Raw genomic sequence first — 22,156 nt, forward strand, 5'->3', positions numbered from 1 at the left:
ATACCTTTATAATGCATTGTACATAAAGGCTTTAATTAAAGTGTTACCAAAAACGGATAATTTTATAATAATATAAATTATTATTATTTTGTTTGTTGGTTACTTAGTAACCTTAGTGATCCTTCGGTAACACTTTAATGTACATTCTTCTTGTTGTATTAGTCATAATTACAAGCAACTAACCGTGAACCAAACCCTGATCTATTGTAAGTACATGTTGTTAATTGATATTACTCACTATGTATGAATGTATAATTGCATTGTAACAAGGACACCTTAGAATAAAGTGTAACCGAATCTTCATATTCACACTTAACAAATGCGTATTAATGTATTTATTTTAATGTATCGTTTGTCTATTCGGAATTTGGAATAATCTGATCATATTATACTAACTTTTACCATATAAATGTTCAGTACAATTAAGATTAATGGCATATAGCAATAACAGCAATAAAACGTTAATGAGACCTCAGATTAGAGTGCATTTGGCTTCTGATATTTCCAGAAGTCATTTCCTTTTAAACCTCCACCCATCTGCAATCGGACCCTGTGGACGTAGTCTTTTGACTCTACTTTATTACTGTCTACCTTATAGGAACTTTTGTAGAAATGCTGAGATGTGGGTCTCATATAGAAATCTTACATCAGGGACCTCTCAGAGGATTGAGTTACACTGAACGTGCCTTTCTGAAGGAGAGAAGGATGAGGGTTTCACACGCCATGATCTCCTTTCTCACTATGCTTGGCCTCAAAGCCTTCTGGATTACTATGGCACAGTAGCCATTGTGAACTTAGCTCTAGATCTGTGTGTGTATGTACATAAACCTCTGCAATTAAACCCTCTTTTTCCCTGTATAGTTTTTTTAATAGTCATTTTGATGGTTCAGTGGAAAGTTCAGCCTTTGCATATTTTATAATCATGCACATGCGCTCGCTGAGGTCAATGACATTTCTTTATATATGTGTAATTACTGGAAAGAATTTGATTATTCATATAAAGAGATTTAATTGCATGTAGTAAAATGTGAGCAGCGAGTGATGCCATTGCATATTGAATAGCAAATGTCAATCATAAACTGCAATGCATGCTAAGGTTATGTTATTGGTTTTCTTGAAGGCCTTATCTTCCATGCATGACCTTTACTCCTATAGTCAATTACCTCATTTCCATTTTCAAAGGAATTTTTATAGATACTAAGAATCTGACTTGTAACTTGTCTAAATATATAACTGCAGAAAATGCCTGTGTCCTCCAAGAAGAAAAAGCAAAAGATCTGAGGGTAGTGTAAACAAGGTTTATTGCAATGTGCATTTTGCATCCATAAATCGTTCAAAAAAATACCATGGACACAATGAAGCAACAATACCCATGTTTCAAAAAGACTGCTGTCGAAAAACTTCTCCCTGTGAATAGTTACACATGGTCCTGTTGGCTTGTGAGTATTAGGCAAGTCTTTGGTGGTTAGAAAACACAAAGTTCATTGAAAAACATGTGGCCTTCCTCGGACACCAGTGTGCCTGTTAGTTGGTTGGCGTGGAAGGTCAACAGAACACATTTTCGACATGTCAGCAGAACAGTCGCAGCAACATTATCCACCCCTCACTTCCGTCGGTTTCAGAACATTTCGCTTTACATCAGTTGCTAATTTACAGAACTATGCAAATGTATACAGATTTTCGTTCCCACAAAAAGAAAAAAATCATTTTTACACACAGCCCATATAGACACGTTGATTTTGTTCCGTTTCAAAACACAAAACAAGCAATAATCCCCATAAGCAGCAGGCCCCATCTGCAGAGATACAAGCGATGCTGTACAAATCATATGGCAGGAGTCACCGCCGTGGACCAGTGAGAGGACCAGTGCTCCGTACAGGTCCGTCTCAAGCGTCCTTAACTACAGGAGCTAAGAATGTCCACAGGGCTAGGGATCAATGACACGGAGGGCAGGAAGGCGAGTCCCGTATAGCTTGCGTCAGGTGGGGCATCTCGTAGGGACGTACATTTCCTTGGCTTGACTTGGATAGGCCGAAGGTGCGCTCTCGGCCAGCTCCATCAGGCAAACCCCTCTCCGTCTCTTCGTGAGAGGGACCAAAGGAAAGCAAGGCTGGGCCCCCTTCCAAGCAAGGGGCACGTCAGTCCCGTTGTACAGTAACCTCAGACGTCTACATCACTCTCTCTTTTCCATGTTAGTCCGAAGAGATTGTCGGATATTACAGAACTTGGCCACTGGTACGTCGTAGTGCTTTCATTTCAGGTCAGGTTTCATCTGTACAGCCAGCTTCATCTTGAAGTTGCATATCTGGAGGTCCATTTCAGGTGAGAGCTGTGGCTCTGCCCGCCCCATGGCAGAGCCACTTATACAGCAGATCCCGTGCTGCTGTACTGGCGGTCGCCATCCTCGGGGGAGCCCAGCTCCAGGGGGAGGCTGGAGTCTGAGGGCAGACGTGACTGAAACTTCTCCAGCTGCTCTGGGCTCGCCAGGTTCTTCAGCAGGCTGTTCTCACGCTCCAACTGGTTGTTTTTCTCTGCCAGTTCCTTGATCTGCTCCTTCAAGATCTCCACTTCTTCTCTGACCGCATACATTAAGTGATTCTTCACGAGATCCTAAGAGAGAAGAAAATAGAGTTGAGTTTCCATGATCACACCAAAACATACTGACTATTAAATACAATTCAACTGTTTGCTTGTGGAATTCACGTATGAATTCAGAAGAATGAGGCTGAGCTTTCCCAGCTAACCAAGCACATCGTTTTTTACTCCTTGAATGGCCCAATGAAATAAACAAACAATACCCATTCACATGGGCCATTTATTTAAGGGTCCTGAATTTGTAATACTAACTGTACATTATGTTCTACTTAATATCATTGTGAGGGAAAAGACAATGTAAGGGGCCCTTTACACAACACGGTTTTCAACTAAATATTGAAAACTTTAGGCGTTTTGGCCATTCATTTACACGACAATGGCATTTTGGGGGCCTGAAAACGACAACTTTTGAAAACGGGACTCAAAGTGCAAGTTTTGCAAACTACAAAAGCACAAATTTACAGAAACGGTGGCGTCATGCGCATTACATGTTCAGTCTATAGGCGCGTAGTGCTTCTTTACAAAGTGACATCGCCAACTACTGGCCTGACGAGGATAATACAGCATTTTTAATAGTTTTCACTGACCCATGTGAATGGTTTGTTTTGACAACGTTGTCATTGTTGTGCACGAAAAACTCAAAGGAAAAACGTTTCCATGTTTAGTACGTCGCTGTCATGTAAACGTACCCTAAGAATAAATGCATGTTTCCCATTTGTATTTACATTTTCAACTTTTTTTTAAATTCTTTAATGAATCAAGTTAGTGAAATTTAAATGTTTACATCTATTGTGATGAATTAATAAAAGATTTATCTGTACCAGATATTGGTTTTACAGTTATTTGTATGCATTTGCTTTTACAGTTAAATAGTAATAGTAAATAGACCTAATATGAGTTTTGGTTGCAGATACTACTGGGTGATTGTGGGGGATAAGAAAAGTATCTAAAAATGCTTTATTTAATTACATTTACATTTTCCAACATCTTCAATCTGCAATCAAGTTAATTATTCAAATGTCACTCTGGGTTCAAATAAATGTTTACATCTATTGTGAGCACGATTTATTTACTGTAAGAGAGCAATCTTAATACAATAATAAAAGTCTGTTTAAAGATTATTTGCATCAAATATGGTAGTTATTCTCTGCTTTTTCATTTTATACTTATAGTAATGTGTAATAAATATATTAGTAAATAGTGCATTAAGACTTTAAAGTCAAATTACAGATGTTGGGGGATTAAATGGGTATAAAACGATTGCTATAAGTAGGGGTGTAACGATTCATCTACTACATCGATGTATCGATTTATTTTCCTACGATCTAACTACATCGATCTGTGCTCGGCAAGTTGGCCTTCCGGACGACATATATCGATCTAACATCGTTTTAAAAGGTAATCAATCGATTGTATCGATCATAGGAAATAACGCATTGGATTTAAGCACGTCAGACTTTAAATGGATGTTTTTTCTTAGCACTTTTAATGATAAAGGCGTTAAACGTTACTCGATTCAGTCTGCCTATCTGTGACATCATCGCAACGCACGCACCAGCAGCAGCGCTAAGAAAACAAAACAGCATGGCGTATGGCAGAGGAGAAGCCAACCAGCGAGAAATTATCAAGTCACCAGGAGAAAGAGCTAAGTTAGTAACGTGTTACCTGTACTTTCAACCCTTGCTAAATGTTACCTGTGCATTCCTGGGACCAGTGTGCCAGCAGAGCGAGTTTTTAGTACTGCTGGCAACATAGTGAACGCACAGAGAAGTGTTCTGCGGTCAGATCATGTTGATATTTTTGAAAAAGAAATATGTAGAGTCATTGAAGAGTAGTTGGTTACATTTTATCTTTGTTAAATATTGTTTGTTTATTAAACTGAGAGTAGTAGCAGGTTCAGCCAGTTTATTCAAACTGAAGAAATGTTGGTTGCACTTTATTTTTGATATTAATATTGTATTTGTATTATTTTAATGTTGAAAAACAACAGCAAAAGTAACAGGTACACCTACTATTAATTAAACCTGAAGAGAAGTTAGTTGCACTTTATTTTTGATATTAATATTGTAATATTATTATGTTGGATAACAAAAGCAGAAGTAGCAGGTTAACCTACTGTTGAAATGTTGGTTGCACTTACTGTGCTTTTATTGAATATGTATTGAATATTGAAAATGAGAGCAGAAAAGGTTAACTTCCTGTTAATTCAACCTAAACTGTTGGTTGCACTTTATTCAAATAAAATTTGAATGCATTTGCCATTAATTGTTGTTTACTTGTTTGTTTATATCCATAATTAATTGATACCTGATTCCCTTACAAGAAACAACAGGAATCTAGGAAACTTCACCTGCACTGACCAGTATCCAGATATTTATTTCAGTCACACAATTTTTGGCTAAAAAGTTACTGAATCGATTTCAAGTCACTGAATCGTTTCGGATCGTATCGTTCTAAATGAACCAAAATCGTCCTTGAATCGTATCGACAACCTCAAATCGTGATACGAATCGAATCGTTGTTAAAACGAATCGTTACACCCCTAGCTATAAGGGTGCATGTGGTGTAGTACAACGACCTTTGACTTTTACTGCAGGTGGGCCAACAAAGCATATGCAATGAAGGTAGATGCAGCAGCTCTAGAGCGTGCCACAGCTTTGGTTACAGCCTACACAGAAACTAGATACTTTCCACTGCAATTCTACAAACATGAGCTCATTCTGCGGATCTGATCGTACAGTTAAAATAATAGTTATCCATCTTACCATTGCTTGTTCGATCTTGTTGTCAATTGCCACAACGCTTGCGCCAGAGGCACTGCAAAAGACAAAGACACAAAGTATTAAAACGCAGTTCAGACTCAGCAGTAGTAAACAAGCTCTTATGTGCGTGACATCTGTGTTGAAGCGCAGTGAATGCCGGAAAAAAACAGCAAAGTAAGATTTGTGTCCGACTGTAATTCCTATCGACTGTCAAAAGCATCTAATAATCTCATAAAATCTGCATACCTGTTGTCTAGTTTGACCGATACTACATCTCCTCCAAGGAAGGATGAGAAGAAGGAGATGGAGAAATTGTGCAGCTGATAGACAGCGAGCTCCATTGGCGTTTTAAACATCTCCGTGCTCATGTTGAGTACAAGACCCGTCTGAATAATACTTCTCGCCACGTTTGCGACTTGTTAGAACACGAGGTTAAGATCCTGGTTGTTTTGTTGCGGTGCTCTGTTGCAATACGCACAGAGAAGCCGGGCGCTATGAGTGAACTAGGAGCGGTTTCAGAGAAACACTGTCGACAAGTGGTGCTATTTCTGCCGCAGCGGGCTTTTATACTCCTCTCGGTGACGCCGCGTGACGCATGCATGAATTATTCAAATGAGGCTTGTGGCATAGATTTTCGTTTTGCCCTCTCACTGAACTCGCTCAAAGAACACACAGCATGCAGCAGCAGACCGCAGGACAAACGTCCACAACACATCAACATAAACAAGATACGCTATTAACAAGCAGCCTTTTTTTGATTATTGAAACGTTTTGCGAGCTATGACATGCCTCGTGAAATATATAGCTGTCTAATGACTAAATTCGAGAGAATATGTGTTTTCTTCAGGTAACGTTGTCACTTTTAAGAAACAACGTGTTCCTATAAACCTCAGTGATTTGCTCATGGTGAAAATCAGTAATTGAGCAGTAGCCTATTATTACAGTGAATTGACAAAATTGGTCTTTCAATCGATCGAAAAAGTTCACCGTTTTGCAGTTGACATCTCCGAGACAAGACTTGGATGGGGAAATTGGTTTAAACAATAGTATTTTCTCACAGTACTTTTTTCCATAATGTCTAAATTCAGCCTTTAGTGCCTCTAGTGGCCAAACCGTGTATAACAATCATAAACATTCTAGACCAAACTGTCTCTAAAGGTTGGAATCAAAGTCATTGACACTTAAAAACTTGCTAATTTAGAATATAAGCACACTATTTCACTGTCCATCAGTTCACTCTTTAACATTAAGGCTCATGAGTTCATAATAAAAGCGTACAACTATTATTAAGTCCACAGCAAGTACATAACAGCTTGAAAGAAACAACACCAAAAATAAAGTAAACAAAATAAATGTTTTGATCTTTCTAAAAAAAAAAAAAAAACCTATGTGTAGACTCCAAATGTAAATACAACTAATTTAGTCCAACTTAAAAACATGCACAACATACAAACAGACACATAATGTATGCTTTGTGAATTGAATTTTTTGGAGGAAAATCATTTGAATTAGGGACGATATATGATTCCAATTTACCTCTGACGTAATGCTAGCCTATGGTATTATTTAAATTCAGAGAGACTAATTATAAAAATAAAACTAGAGTCTTTTTTACTCATTAATACAGTTGTTATTGGTAAACACTTTTAAAGATGGGACTTGCTAGCAACATTTTATGAATTTATTATGTTACCAAATGACATCTTATGGACATTATCGACCTTCATTTTACAATCTATCTAGTGGAGCAAGAATTTGTCTAGATCCCAGTGTAGCCCTTTGAAAGGGGACGGCTCAAAGTTGATCCTCCTAATGAGATTTCATAGAAAAAGCACAAATTAGTCACCGTAGTGCTGTCACTTTCCATTTCATGCCGAGTTAAAGCTGACAGATTAGATTTCAGAGGAGCGTTCCAGAAAGAGTTAACGTCTTCTCCTCTGACTGCATGATTCTGAGCTCCTGGTGAGCTGTAGACTGGATAATTGGCAAGTGCTTGTACAGTTTGTACTGTATGAAATGATAATCATGCCATGTCAGACGAAGAGGGAAAGACCAAGTGGCTTCTTAATTTAAAGAGTTATGAATCTTGGTGAGAGTCTGCAGGCAAGGAAGTGTCAACAGAACCTTCCTGTTATCTAGTACCTACCAGGGCTATATAATGTAAGTACTAGTAGCTAAACATTTCATATTTGACGATAAAAACGCTAAGCAACCAGCAGTAATATGAGGTGATTCAAACTTGACATTTTTTTAATGAAATTTCACCATTTTGAATTGAAAACATTACTTTATTTATGTAAATCATAGCTGAATTTGATGTGACAAGAAACGTTTTGCATTTTTACATATTAGGCAGGTGAAAATAAAAATATGTGCATATTTAAAAAAATAATAATAATTGCAAATAGTTTATTTCATAACTGCAATAGAACTGGAACTTTTACCGTTGAAATGTCTTTTTCTTTATTTCCTTAAATCCCTTGAACACCTTCAATAATTTAATTACTTTAAATAAACCAATAAGACCAACACCCCCCCCCCCACACTCCACCATTCCCCACTCCAAAAAAATACAATAATAATAATTTAACCCCCCCCACCAGTAATAAGTTAATATTCATAATATTAGTGGCTGGTCTTAACAGGACAAAACCAGAAAAAAACAACCTCTCTAGCAAAGAGAAAGCTGCATGTATTACATTCCAAAGAAACCAGGATTGACAAAAAAAACTGCATGCTTAAAAGTTGTTCAGTATTGAATAACTTCCACATTGTTTTGATGCAGCGAGATGAGCAAACAGATGCTTCATTCAGTCGCCACTCCTCAAAAAAACCTTGCACATCACAGTAAACACAGATGTGCCATAGTACAGTATGTCTCCGTCTGTCACCATGGCCAGGGTGGAGACGTCCCAGACTCGCTCCAATAAACAAATCCTTCACACTGCTACTACATGGTTTAAAACAATTCTGGAAACTGGTCTCAGTGTATTTTATGTTCAGTACAGTAACACTGAATGGCACTAATTATTTACACTTAAACCCGTTATGCAACAAGACTTAATTTACTAAAAACCCACAAAAAAAGGATTAGCGTTCTCAAGACACACCTAACCATATGGTTAACTTAGCATTTGCATACGTAAGGACACACCAATAATCATGAAGGAATGTGTGGAATGGCATATTTTCTGTCTTTCAAGTTTGCATACTGTGAATAGCTGCTGCTTATTAGGTCCAAAAAATATATATCGTTTCTTTAGGAGGACAGCTAGAGAGAAGAATAAGCAAATATCATCATCTACAGTGTAAAATCTTGATTTAGCATCCTACGACATGAAAAAAACAAGTTATGCAATACGCGCATAACCCATCTGTATTTACTTTCCAACATGATCCACAAATGATGAACCCGGTATTGCACTTCGCTGACTCTAACGTAACGATTTTCACACCTCGTACAGCAAGACTTGCAGTATTCGCCAGTCTTGAGTGGTTGGACGAGACTAACTTTCCTCACATTCTCACCTACACAATTAATCCATCAGCTGTCAGCTGTAATGATATACTCACGCGACTCCAACATTCTTACACTTACCGCCGGTCCCTTTTCTTAAATAGACTAGGTGAGTAGACAGGTGGCAAACTCATGGCCGTCGCTCTATGTGGACGGTGGTATCTATGAAAAAGAGACTACGGACGCTGCCTAAGATGCAACTTTGCGACTCGAGCAGCGGAGATGGTGTGAAAATGTCCCATTCTCTCAGCTAGTTGGGAGGGAGGTGGACATACAGAGATATTGTGTCTTTTGTTCTCCGTTCACTGTCTGTCTGTCAGACAAATATGGAGAATTTTGTTGATCAGCGACTCTCAGAGTGACATGATTGAGAGCAGAATATTCAGAGGATGATAAATTATTAAAGTCAACAAAATGACAACGCAATTCAAATAGAGTCTCACTGTTGCAATCTGGAATTTGCAAACATATCCATCTCGAATTTTCCATAACTGTTTTTGTACAGTTTAAGTTCCCTTTCGTAGGAAGAGAAAAGACATGTTTCAACTTTTGTGTATTTGCCATGCTCATTTCTCAGCAGACAGCTTTGTTTCGTGTCTTACAGTCTGAATGGACTTATGCATGACTGCAAAAAAAAAGAGTTATGTAGCATGCGTTGTACAGCATACGACTGGGTGTTTTGCTCACATAAAACATGTCGGCACAGGAGACGCGTATACAATGTGTTACGTAAAACTCTATTGCTTTAATTCACTGGATACATTAAATTGCTTAATTGGGCTGAGTCAAGTACGCATTAATAATTCTTACAGACATATATCATGTCAGCCTGTAGGCAAATAATGTGTTTGTTGGCATCGATAGTCTAAGTGAATTTCATGTTCCAAAAGTAAAACCTACCTCTTGAACAACATGTGCAAATATGTATTTGTTCTGCTTGTTTTTCCCATGTCAGGATGGCTTTCCCATGTATTGTGCTTTCACGGAAGCCCTTGACTTGACCTACTTGAGTGTTAATAGTAGTGCCAGGTCCTGCCCTGAACAGCCAATACGATGGGAATTTAGAACAGAACATTTGTAGAACTTGATTTTACGTACTGTTAAATATGTCTGAGTGTGAGAAACTCTACCACTCAAAAAAAGTTTTGGGTTTGGTAAGATTAAAAAAGTATTTTAAGCTCACCAAGGCTTACTCAAAATACAGTAATGCTGGTGTGGTAAATGTTATTGCCATTTAAAATAACGGTTTTCTATTTGAATATGTTTTCAAATGTAATTTATTCCGGTGCTGGCAAAGCTGAATTTTTTTAGCAGCGTCACATTTTTCTTCAGAAATCATACTAATATGCTGACTTTTGATACTCAAGAAACATTTATCATTAGTGGGCATTATTTTTTGTGACAATTATTTGATGAATATAAAATTCCAAAGAACAGCATTTATGCCAATGAATGCCCTTTTCCCTTTGCCACGATGAAATTAGGTGCAAAACAGGTTATTATATCACCCATGCACCAAGTTACTTGCGTGCAGTGGCTGACTGAGCAATTATGATTGGTCAGACTGTCAATGGCACTATTATCTTAGTGCATGAAGGAGCTGCTTATGTAAGACTTCATTTGAACAGTTATAGAACCACCTCTAATCATACAGCAAGATGTAAGCAGATGTTTACCTTTACAACCCAGGTGTGTCACAGATCTAACCCTCTTTGTTGCTTTGTTATCTGTCTAGACAAGACTCAGCGTGGACTAGAGCGCTTATGGGTTTGATGAACTTCTCTGTTGTTATCCAGTTTCCAGTGAGCCTCATGGAAATTCTGCACAGCCTCCGCTAAAAACCCAATTTGTTCATGACAGAAAGCAGAGGTCCCCTGTAATACGTTGAGTCAGCCGCTTGAGGCTGTTGTGGACATTCAGAGCCCCTTATTCCAGCTGGATATTTACACCCGCTTGAGCTGTGTCATCTCAGCAAACGCAGTCATCTGTCTTTACGATACTTAAGAGAATCTACTGCCCTCTCCTGCTGTGTGGGCTTGTATTTATTTATTTTCAGATTTACAAGCTACAACAATCCTGGGCTCATCCTCATCCTAGATTACTAAAACAACAGTATAGATACACTTCCGTTTAAAGATTTTTTTTACTTAAACGCATCTCATTCAGATACAAACATAATTTGACTCTTGAATGCACATTGCACTTGTATTACTGTGCATGCAATATATTATGGAAATAATTGGTCTGCTCCATGTCACCATTTTCAAGTTACATGACAAATTGCATCACTCTAACTAATGCATGTAAAGGGCATGTTAAAGTATGAAATGCAGGAATGACACATTAAATGAGGTAGAGATGCAGTTTTGTCCCCATATTTCTAAGATGATGGTGCCATGTTTATGTTTTTTGATTGGAAATCTATGAATTATCTGATAGTTGTCCCAGCTGGGTACACTCTTAAAATAAGGTTCTTTATTGGCATTTATGTTTCCATGAAGAACCGTTGACATTCATGGAACCTTTCCTTTCACACAACAAATCCGGTAACACTTTACAATAAGGTTCAGTAGTTAACATTAGTTGACTACATTAGTTAACATGAACTAATAATGAACTGCACTTATAAAGCATTTATTTATCTTTGTTAATGTTAATTTCGACATTTACTAATACATTATTAAAATCTTGTTAACATTAGTTAATGCACTGTGAACTAACATGAACTAACCATGAACAGCTGTATTTTTATTAACTAATGTTAACAAAGATTAGCTAATGTGTTATTAATGGTTAGTTCATGTTAACTAATGCATTAACTAATGTTAACTAATACAACCTTATTGTAAAGTGTTACCAAAAACCCTTTATAGTGAAAAAAAGAGGTTTGAGTGGAAGAGTATTTAACACTGACTGACATAATATTCAAGTCCAGTGGCAGAACCTTCTCTTCAACAAAAATTTCGGCATACTTTGTACAATTATAACAAATTGCTCTAATTAATCTGTCATATATATTTAAGAAATAAAAGGAGAGAATGCTCTGATGTCATCGTCATTATCATCACTATTAATATAATCATCATAACCACAGAACATTAGTCCCAAGGTTATGTTAGATTAATAAAACCTCCATTTCCAGCCATGCATTCACAAATGAGTACAGTGAGATGAGAAAATATGAGTAGCCTTCAAGTGACAATCCTAATTTCTTACATAATATAATAGGGGTGTAACGGTACACAAAACTGACAGTTCGGTACGTACCTCCGTTTTGAAGTCGCGGTTCAGTATGGGTTCGGTACGGCAGGGGAGAGAAAACTAAATATATACATTTTTTTATTATTATTATTATTTTTTAAACAAATTGTGTCTGTCCCTGAATTCAATTAACTAAAAGTTTCTTAAAGAAAACTATAAACTATATAGGAGCCCTACATTACTATAATAACAACAACAGAGCATAAACTATTAGCATAAATTAAGTTGTTAATTTATTTACACACTCAAATAACACATCGTATGCAAACATGTAAACTTCACATAGTTTTTGCATTAACTTCTAAATCGAATTATTGATTTATGTTTTTACTCCAATTCATTTCAATTATTTAAATATACATTAAATAATCAAGACATCACTAACAGGTTAAGTAGAATATAATGAATATATAGTGTATATATTTAGTGAAAGAGTTAATTTGTCACGTCATTAAAGAGCGTTAAAATGGCACTTATCGTGATAAATGGACAGAATACTTCATATGTTCGTGTGGGAACCCGGATTTAAGTATGTTCCGCATGTAAAATAAGCCTACTGTTAACTGTTAAAGATTGCATTTGGTACACATGTGCACCGTACCGGAAGTCCTGTACCGAAACGGTTCGGTACGAATACGTGTACCATTACACCCCTATAATTTAATAAGGTCAGAGAAGGGATCTGTCTTCATTTCTGTACGGTATGTACCAATGGTCCACGTGTTCAAGCAGCCCCTGCTGTGCAGACATGAAAAGAGATCATTCCAGATGTGTCTGTTCTGCTGCACATACACACTCTTAATTAATAATGCATTGTTTTCTGCAGAGAACCATCAGAGCGTGTTACGCTTGCACGGTTGCTCACAGCTCATACTAATCAATGCCTCTCGCTGGGCCGCGACCTCCCATGGGCTCGGCAATGAGGAAGAACACCTTTCCTCAGAAAGTGGGCCTCACATGCCACGGCAGGCTTATGTAAGCATCTGCAGCCAGGTCATAAAGTCATTGCCAATGCAGCAGTTCCTCTACAGCAGTGAAGTCATAAAAAATTTATTACGGCTGTTGTATATGTTCCATCAACCATTTTCCCCTATCAATGGTCAAAGTAAACACGTATTCCAATAATAATATTGAAGTCTACAGAAGTTTGATTTCGATTTTCTTGCTGTATGATTTGAAGTGATATTCTAATGTTAAAGTTCTAAAGGTGCCTTATAGACTGAGAAAAGCCAGAAAATGTATTTTTGGCTCATATGGATGAAAGACAACAACTCCCAGAATGCACTTGCTTCGCTGCCCTTAAAAGACTTAAAAAGAAATGTTATATTTTAGAAAATTCTAAATTTGGAAAAGACATTTTAAATTATAATAATTTTTCACAATATTACTGCTTTTATTGTATTTCTCATCAAAGAAATGCGAGTCTTGGGGAGCATAAGAGAAAACGGTAACACTTTGTTTAAGGGTTCAATTCTCACTATTAGTTGATTATTAGCATGCATATTACTAGGATATTGGCTGTTTATTAGTACTTATAAAGCACATATTAATGCCTTATTCTGCATGATTCTATATCCCTTAATCCTACCCAATACCTAAACTTAAACACTACAAAAAACCCCTTACTAACTATTAATAAGCAGTAAATTAGGTGTTTATTGAGGCAAACGTTGTAGTTAATAGTTAATACGTGTTCCTCATACTAAAGTGTTACCGAGAAAACATTTCAAAAACATTTTCAAAATCGAACTGTCCTCAAACGTTTGAATTGTATATCATTATTATATGAAACAATATATCATATTGAATAAACTAAATGAAAAAATATTTCATTGTATAAAGCTCTTGTGACTGAGGAGGGAATATCCGTTGAAAGTTTCATTAACAGACACTTTTAGTCTGAAGGGAGTCTGACGTGAGCTACAGAGATTCTGTGGGTAGCCAGTGGCTTCCCTGCCTGCAAAGTGGCAGCAATGCAAGCAAAGCCCCAGGGTTTTGGCCTCAGAAGATAAGTGCATATGCCAGGATACGACTTCTGATGTCAGAGCACAGTTATTATATCCGCTTTAACGTAGATCAGCTGGCATCAACACACACATAAAAAAAAGCCTGGCAGTGTGCCTCCTGCTAAATCTGTTCATTAGTGCGACTCATCTCAACTGAAAACAAAACGTGTGTGTATGTGTGTGTGGAGCGATACTAATTTATTTTATCAGGTACGGTTCAGTGTCTGTTGGCTGGGGATCTGCCTGTTTGTATTCTGCGCGACCAATGAGGCTTGAAAACAAAAGTCAATCAATTTAAAACATAATTGTGCTAATCAGGGCAATAAAAGGCCACTGTGAATCATCCAAAATGTCTGTATTCATTAAAGGGGACATAACACACACAGTTTCTCATCTCATGTTAATCTTGTGTACCTATAGAGTAGTATTGCATCCTTCATATCTCCGAAGAGTCTTTAGTTTGATCATATTTATAAAAGACAGATACGCTGTACAGATTATTTCCGAAAACAGCCAAACTCATGAAGGCGTGCAATGGGCGGAGCTAAAGAATCTCGAGCACACACACTCACTGGGTAACTTACGCTTCACTATACGTTCGTGCTGTTGACATTATATGCACTAAAACATTGCCAACAAAACACAGACATTTGATGCAGTTTCACTCACAGCCTGCGGTTTCGATTCATGACCAGGAACAACCAAACACACTTGCAGAACTCTTGCTGATCCGGAAAAACAAACTGCATCCACTGTTTCCTTAATGCTGGGTTATTATGGGAAGCTGAACAAGGTTATCTTTCCCTCACTTCTTTAGGGACATTGATTTTGTCTAAAAAACGCTGCCGACGGCTCCCTGAATCCTATGAAAAATCATTCTTTATTTACTTGATTTACTTTCTTGCATTGTATAATCTGCACTGAAAGAATTGCCCTCTAAACAATATGATGTTGTCATCGGACAATTTCCAAAGACAACACAGACGAAATGCCTTTGACACAATTGAACCATAAACCTTAAGGCAAACACTGATGTCTAAATAACTAAGGAACAGGAGCAAAGGTCAAAAGATACAGTGTTATCTTGTATGCATGTTGTATGCACAGCGCACGATCACACATTTGAAGACATACACAAACAGACAAGAACAATCCACACAAATCCTTTCCCTCTCAGTCTATATCAGGCCGGATGAGATCCATGTGTTGGCTGAAGTCTGGCTGGAGCTGGCAGCGAGGCTGGGACGATTTACAGCAGCCTCAAACTCTATGCCCCAAATCAATTCCTCTCTCTTTGTCATGAATGGATCCAAGCTAAAAAAGAAAAAGATAAAACAAAAGGCATTTCCCAGAAACGTGGTAACCTCGCTCACCCTGAGCCATAACTGAAATATAACCGCCTCTGCCTGAGTACAGGTGTTTGTGTGCTTATTTACGGTTATGTATGTGCATTCAAGCAATTACCTCGGCAGATTGAAAATGTGTTATCTTGAGGCTTTGTACATTCTTAATCTCCTCCACACAAAAGGATTAAATCGTTTAAAAGTATGAACTGAAAGATGATACATGTGCAGGTAGCAGAGGCGGTGACGTAAAAGCTGTGATCAAAGTCAACCAACCGGACAGAAACACGTAGGTCAACTGAACAGTGCAAAGATGCTGTTGTCTGATGTGCAGCGTTTTTACACGTAGCCAGTGTTTGAGCCAATTAGCTGTCAGCATATCTCCAAAACAATCTAAAAGCCTACTGAGACTTCCAAAAGTTGTCCAAAAAATGGCGATATGCTGGCGTGCGGCCACTTTTGCAGAAACAAGCAATTTTCAGATCAGTCGGGGAAGGTGGAGACCATATGCTTCCCCACAACAGCATGATACAAGGCTTTTCTGAACTGCAATGAGGTCGACTATTTGCCTCAGATGATCTCTGATCATCTAACGTGCATCGTAGGGAATTGGTTGGGAATGAATTATGCAAATCAGATAATGTCACACACTCACCCACAAATTAGTGCCGAATGCAGTTTGCCCGTCGCAATTTCCAGTCTTGCACGTTGCGCGCTAGAGTGATCTGCCGTACCTTATTGTGACTGTGCATGTATCTTTAAAACGCAGAGTCTAAACTGGATTGCAATGAATAACACAGATTTTCCCACTGATATACTGTGTGCAAAAGTGGCGCAACTGTTAATTTGCTCCATAATGTGAGGAACTCTGTGTGCCAACAGTGCATGTTGAAAGACCATATCTGTATGCAACAGCTTCTCTCTACTCTACAAACTTAAAATACGGAGCTTGAAACAGATCAATGCCATCAATAATGCGTCTTTCCAGACATTGTTTGCAGTTCTTAGTCACTGTAAAAACAAGCCAGTTAGTAGAAAGCCAGTCTCAATCTAATGCAAATACAAAGGGCGCAAACAAGTTCAGTGTATTTGCACAATGAGTTTATCTTCACTTTCTCTCTCGCAGTCCCTGTCCATGATTATTCAATTTTTTAACAATTAAAAGTTACTAGTAGTATTTTACATAAAAAAAGGAATTGATAGAAGTGCTTAGCTCAAATAAATGGCAAAACAACTAAAGATCAGAAGCTGTTCATGTCACTCTGCTATCAAAGCTTCCCATGTTTATAGAAACAGATATCAATATGGCCCTTATTCCTATTTAAAATACCACTTACTTGTGTTATTTTCAGATACGCAGGAACACAGACATGGTTTTACATAACAGTGAACCAAGCCAAGCCACACCTAGATTAATGCAGAAGTGCAGAAGGCCGTTTTGAAACACCAGCTGCATTTAAAACACCAGGTTTCAAGTTTTTGTTATAGGTATTAACACAATCTTTTTTAACATTGACTCAAATGTCTCAACAAAAAAAAAATTCTCAGTGCATAGTCTCAACGTAAGATCAGACTTGACCCCATTTACTTCCCTGATGCATGTTCCTGGTGATATTGTGAACGATTCATCCGTGCATGCTATTATTCATTAAAAAAATCCTTGTAATCATTTATCAAAATAAAATATCCTGCTATGTCACTGAGACACTTTCCATTTCTGTTGACGACAGACACTAGGTGATGGTGATAGAAAAATATGAGATTTGTAGACCAATTCTTTTTAAAAGTCAGCATGAAATCAAAGTTGATCCTATTTATGGAAGCTTTAGCGTAAGTTCTGCCAGGAAGACTCAATTGTCATGTCACTTTAATTTTATCTATCCAATCACATGCTAAATACCTGGGTATAAAAGATCGGTACTTACTCATGTCTGAGTTCGCAGATGCTGACGCTCCCATTCACTTGACGATCCGGGCGTTCCGTAGTGGTCGATCGCTGGTCCTACGATAACTAATAATGTGTTTACAGTGGCGTTCTAAGTCCATGTCAGCCTTTCATCTGTTCAATGGGTTACCGCAGTAACAGACGCGAGTGCTTCACTAACAAGAGCAAGTCTCACGTCAGACTCAGATCAATCGCTTCATGAGGACTATCTGGGCATGTTATCAAAGACACGGCGGTGGTTTTCATCACCATTCTGGCGACATCACTACATCAGCATTTATCACAGTGATATGCATATGGTTATGCATTCCGATGCCGATTGGGTGTAGTATATTATTTTTTTTCAACTTTGTCGCAAGCATGTCTGTATAGAGCACACACATGCATCGTGTGAGACGCGCACAGGTGCTTGCCGGTCTGCTCGTGCAACGTGATCTCTCGTTGTGACTCGTTTGTGCCCATAGTGCTCGTAAATGATTCGCATGACACCGGTTACCGCTATAGATAGTATTTTGTTATAAAACTGAAACAGAACAGATATGCACAGCATATTTTGACTCTATCATTCTCCCTACGAATGCAAGGAAAATTAACACGGGTTTTAAAGCAACATGCACCCAACTTAATCGGGGCTTCATGTTGAACTGAAGTTAAGCTGAAATCGCGATTGGGTTCAGTGTTATCAGATCATTAAAATTGAATTTAAAAACTATGCTGAGCAAATAAGCATATTTAGGTACAGCACCGACATCAGTGCTTTGATCCGGTCTGATTCAATGGCGTTAGATTCATCTTCCAAGTGTTGTGAGTTCGTCACATATGCAATTTAACTGTCACAACAAAGTTTCAAGCTTGAAGTGTTGGCTGTCATCCAGCAGAGTACATATTTTGCTCAAACATACGGGGCACCAAGCGTTGGACCGGCTTCCTTTCGTGGTTCGATATGGCTTCCTTCCCTATGAGGAAGATCTGTAGCGTTCTGTGCTCATATAAAGGTGCTGTTTTATGTTCAATCTTCAGGTGCTACATGGAAAGCCTAATGAAATACTCATCCACCTATTCAAAGAAAAAACATCTCAAATTAATTTTCTAGAAATTAAACAAAAGTGTGCTTTGATGAACACAGAAAAACACATTTTGATGGTGAGAACAAGAAAATATATGTAATTCGCTGAATGGAAACATTTCGTTTTTTATACGTATTGTTGAAGGTTAACAATGTTTGCAAGATAAATGAGTTTAAATTATCTCCTTGATACATTCTTTGCATTATGATACTTTTTGATGTTGTGATGGTAATGACGTTTTGCAGTGCCAGTTGGCAAATGGATATAAAATACTCAAATTACATTTAAGCTCAGTCGTGGCCATTTTTATATCTTTACATCAAGCATGTAAACATTGTCTTGACATAATTTTAACAAAATTCAACCAAATTTCATTCATCAAAATGTAAGATGGCAAAATAGCCCCCAATTGAAGAATCACCCTTATATTTCTAGAAACTTAGAATTTGGTGTTATGTCTCCCTTGGTCTTCCGTGCTAGGACGCCATGGCTACATTCATGAATAAAACATATGTGTATCTCGCTTGTACTCTCAGCATCATATGTTGGGTAAGGTTTGCATACAAAACAAGGTTGACTTGATATTCGATAGCAGTACTAATTTAATTCCTTACTCAATCCGACCTGTTAACATAAGATTGCATCTAAATGGCAGCACGGGAATACAATTATTCAAATCTTTTATGAATATAGTGAGCAGAGTGCACTCCTTTATAAACGCATGAAACTGCCAGATGCTTCAGTTCAGATAAACTCAGTGGAAACTGCTGTGGTCAATCTGACTACACCGAATCATGATCTATTGGATGTTCTACTATTCGTTGGTCAAACGTATGCACTGGAAGGCAGAATTAGCGGTTAGAATAAGCTCTGAACCATTCAATCCTGATTGTGTGTTTTGTGTAGCGCCTCCAATTGGGCATTGTATTCGAGTGCCCAACGGACATTACATTTATGCATTTGGCGGACGCTTTTGTCCGGGCACCTTGAGTTGCATTCAGGGTGCACATTTGGCGTTTTCGGGTCTTGCTTTTCCTGGGAATCGGGCCCGCGGCTCGGCGTTGCTGGTGCCATGCTCTACTGTTTGAGCTACAGAAAAGACATGCCTGTGATCAGTTACACTCACACTGAATTCTATCGTGACTAAAACAATATACAGGGGAGTAAATATAGCATTGACTGTTGCACAGTCTGCATATGCGTATTGATTTCTGGCTGCGCCGCAAACAGCGAGTTCTCTCGCAGTAAGTTTCTCTTCACTAAAGCTGGCACACACGGTGCGCTTATAGACATTGTGATTTGTTGCTTTTCAGACTGCGATCCTGATGCCACCCTGGGGGATCTCAGTGCATTTACAGCAGGCTGTATGTTAATCAGACGCACGAAGACGTGTCTGGAGTTTTACATCAACTAATTCACTAAATTATCATGGCGTTGGGGAACATGTCAAACTAATTATTAAAGACATCAGATTTTATTCTAGGAATTTTTAGGATTGCGATATTGTCTCATACTGCCAAACGTGGCTAAAATCACACAGTATTATCCTGGCTTAGGTATCAAATGAAGATTTCGCTTCGATCTCTTCCATAGGTTCGGTAGCGGTGTCGGTTCCTATATAGCTAGTTATGGTTTTATTAGCTAGTAAAGCTTAAACATATAAAACATAATTTTTCCTTTTGCAAGGGCATCGTCCGGTGTTCTCAATCACATGCGCATGTTATGTATTTGTCATGCTGTTCTGGTTTATTTTCTTTTGGGTGTTCTCTCAGCAGGTTGACGGTTAGATGGTGTTCTATCAAGATGTGAGCGGGAGCTACGCCCAGGGGTTTAGAATCCTCCTAACTGCAGATGGAAAGATGTGTGATCTCTAACTCGCCTGTGCATGGGCCATTCTTTCAGATTGGTGTTGCTACGAACATAGCTCAACGCGCAGAGTTGGCATCCTCTACTAAGGTCTCTCCTATCAAGAAGCATTTGAATGCAGGATTCCATGATGGTCAAGATGGTTTCTTCAGCAATGCTTAAACCATCAGGCATGTTCATTAAACTCTCCCATAATTCCAAAGGTAAAACTAGGATTACCTACTTGTCTTAACAAACATCAGGTACGTTCAAAGCTTTTAAGGTTGATCTTCCACTTACACCGATATTCCGATAGAAGCCATGTTTTATAAGCCTTTCGGCTTCATGTGTCCAGGGAAAATCACTTTAGAAACTAATCAGTTTGATTCTACTCTCGGTCTTTCCTGTTCTGATCGTCACTTCTCACCCAATTTCTTTACTCTTTTACTTAAGCATTCTAGAATGACTTTAAAGGTTCTGGTATCACATGAACAATTTCTAAGATGAAGAATAATTACTGTCCCTTCACTTCTAAGGTTAAATATCTTCACGTTCATCCTAAGACTTCTGACCACTCCCCCCTATTTTTATCTAATGGAGCACCTCTCTCTAAGGCCTGGTTCAGACCCACTTTTATACTGACTTAAAAGCTGCAGTCTACCTCCTTCTCTTCATATCAGACTTTCTACAGCTACGACAGCGGAAATTCTAGGCCAGCATTTAAGCTACCGTGAAGATGATGTTCTTCTGCATTCAAGTCTTATATAAGACAGATTCTAAAATCATCCTTGAAGCTCAGCAAGCTCTCCAGTAATGGTTCTGGTAAATCCCTATGCAACTACTGGTGGTGGTGTTCCGGCCAATTCGGCTCGGTACGTTATGATAGCATGGTCTTTCTACTATATCAAAGATGGCGTGTGGCCCTGCGGCCTTGTCTCTGTGGTCTAGCAGACTGTGTGGCCCTGCGGCCTTGTCTCTGGAAAGAAGAAAAAAAAAAAAATAAAAAAAAAAATAAAAAAAAAAAATAAAAAATAAAAAAAAAAAATATATATATATATATAAAAACCTGTTACACTTATGCAGCAACAGATATGAATTGCTCATGTGTAGTACTCCTCTACAAATTATAACTTCAAGTTCTGTTTAATCATGAAGTGGCCTTTAGCCATCAGCAGGCGGCGTTCCATGTTCACGCTTAACATGTTAACTCTTATTCTTCTTCTTTGTAGGAACTCCAGGACACAAGACCGGTGGGTCTATTTTATTTACCTTTTTTCGTGTGGCCCTGCGGCCTTGTCTCTGTGGTCTAGCAGACCGTGTGGCCCTGCGGCTTGTCTCTGTGGTCTATCAGGCCGTGTGGCCCGGCGGCCTTGTCTCTGTGGCCCTGCGGCCTTGTCTCTGTGGTCTAACAGACCGCGCGGCCCTGCGGCCTTGTTTCTGTGGTCTAGCAGACCGCGCGGCCCTGCGGCCTTGTCTCTGTGGTCTACCAGACCGTGTGGCCCGGCGGCCTTGTCTCTGTGGTCTATCAGGCCGTGTGGCCCGGCGGCCTTGTCTCTGTGGTCTATCAGGCCGTGTGGCCCTGCGGCCTTGTCTCTGTGGCCCTGCGGCCTTGTCCTTGTGGCCCTGCGGCCTTGTCCTTGTGGCCCTGCGGCCTTGTCTCTGTGGTCTACCAGACCGTGTGGCCCAGCGGCCTTGTCTCTGTGGTCTATCAGGCCGTGTGGCCCGGCGGCCTTGTCTCTGTGGTCTAGCAGGCCGTGTGGCCCGGCGGCCTTGTCTCTGTGGCCCGGCGGCCTTGTCTCTGTGGCCCTGCGGCCT

At 38.9% G+C, this 22,156-nt stretch overlaps 1 protein-coding gene across 2 annotated transcripts in view; it reads right to left on the reverse strand.

The window, feature by feature from the left end:
* Positions 1-1,284: 1,284 nt before the first annotated feature.
* tsc22d3 (TSC22 domain family, member 3) overlaps positions 1,285-22,156 on the reverse strand; it is a 43,323-nt gene continuing 22,451 nt past the window's right edge. The window contains exons 1-3 of one of the 2 annotated variants that reach the window (XM_079838617.1): positions 5,604-5,898; positions 5,361-5,412; positions 1,285-2,610 (exon numbers count right to left, since the gene is read on the reverse strand). In XM_079838617.1, the coding sequence (XP_079694743.1) occupies positions 2,362-2,610; positions 5,361-5,412; positions 5,604-5,725 (423 nt within the window). In that variant the 5' untranslated portion in view covers positions 5,726-5,898 and the 3' untranslated portion in view covers positions 1,285-2,361. Of the gene's footprint in view, positions 2,611-5,360; positions 5,413-5,603; positions 5,899-22,156 lie in introns of those variants that run through there. The other variant, XM_079838616.1, reaches the window with a different exon arrangement.

This window comes from Gobio gobio, assembly GCF_949357685.1.
Source record: "Gobio gobio genome assembly, chromosome: 16".
In the NCBI taxonomy this organism is placed as follows: Eukaryota; Metazoa; Chordata; class Actinopteri; order Cypriniformes; family Gobionidae; genus Gobio; species Gobio gobio.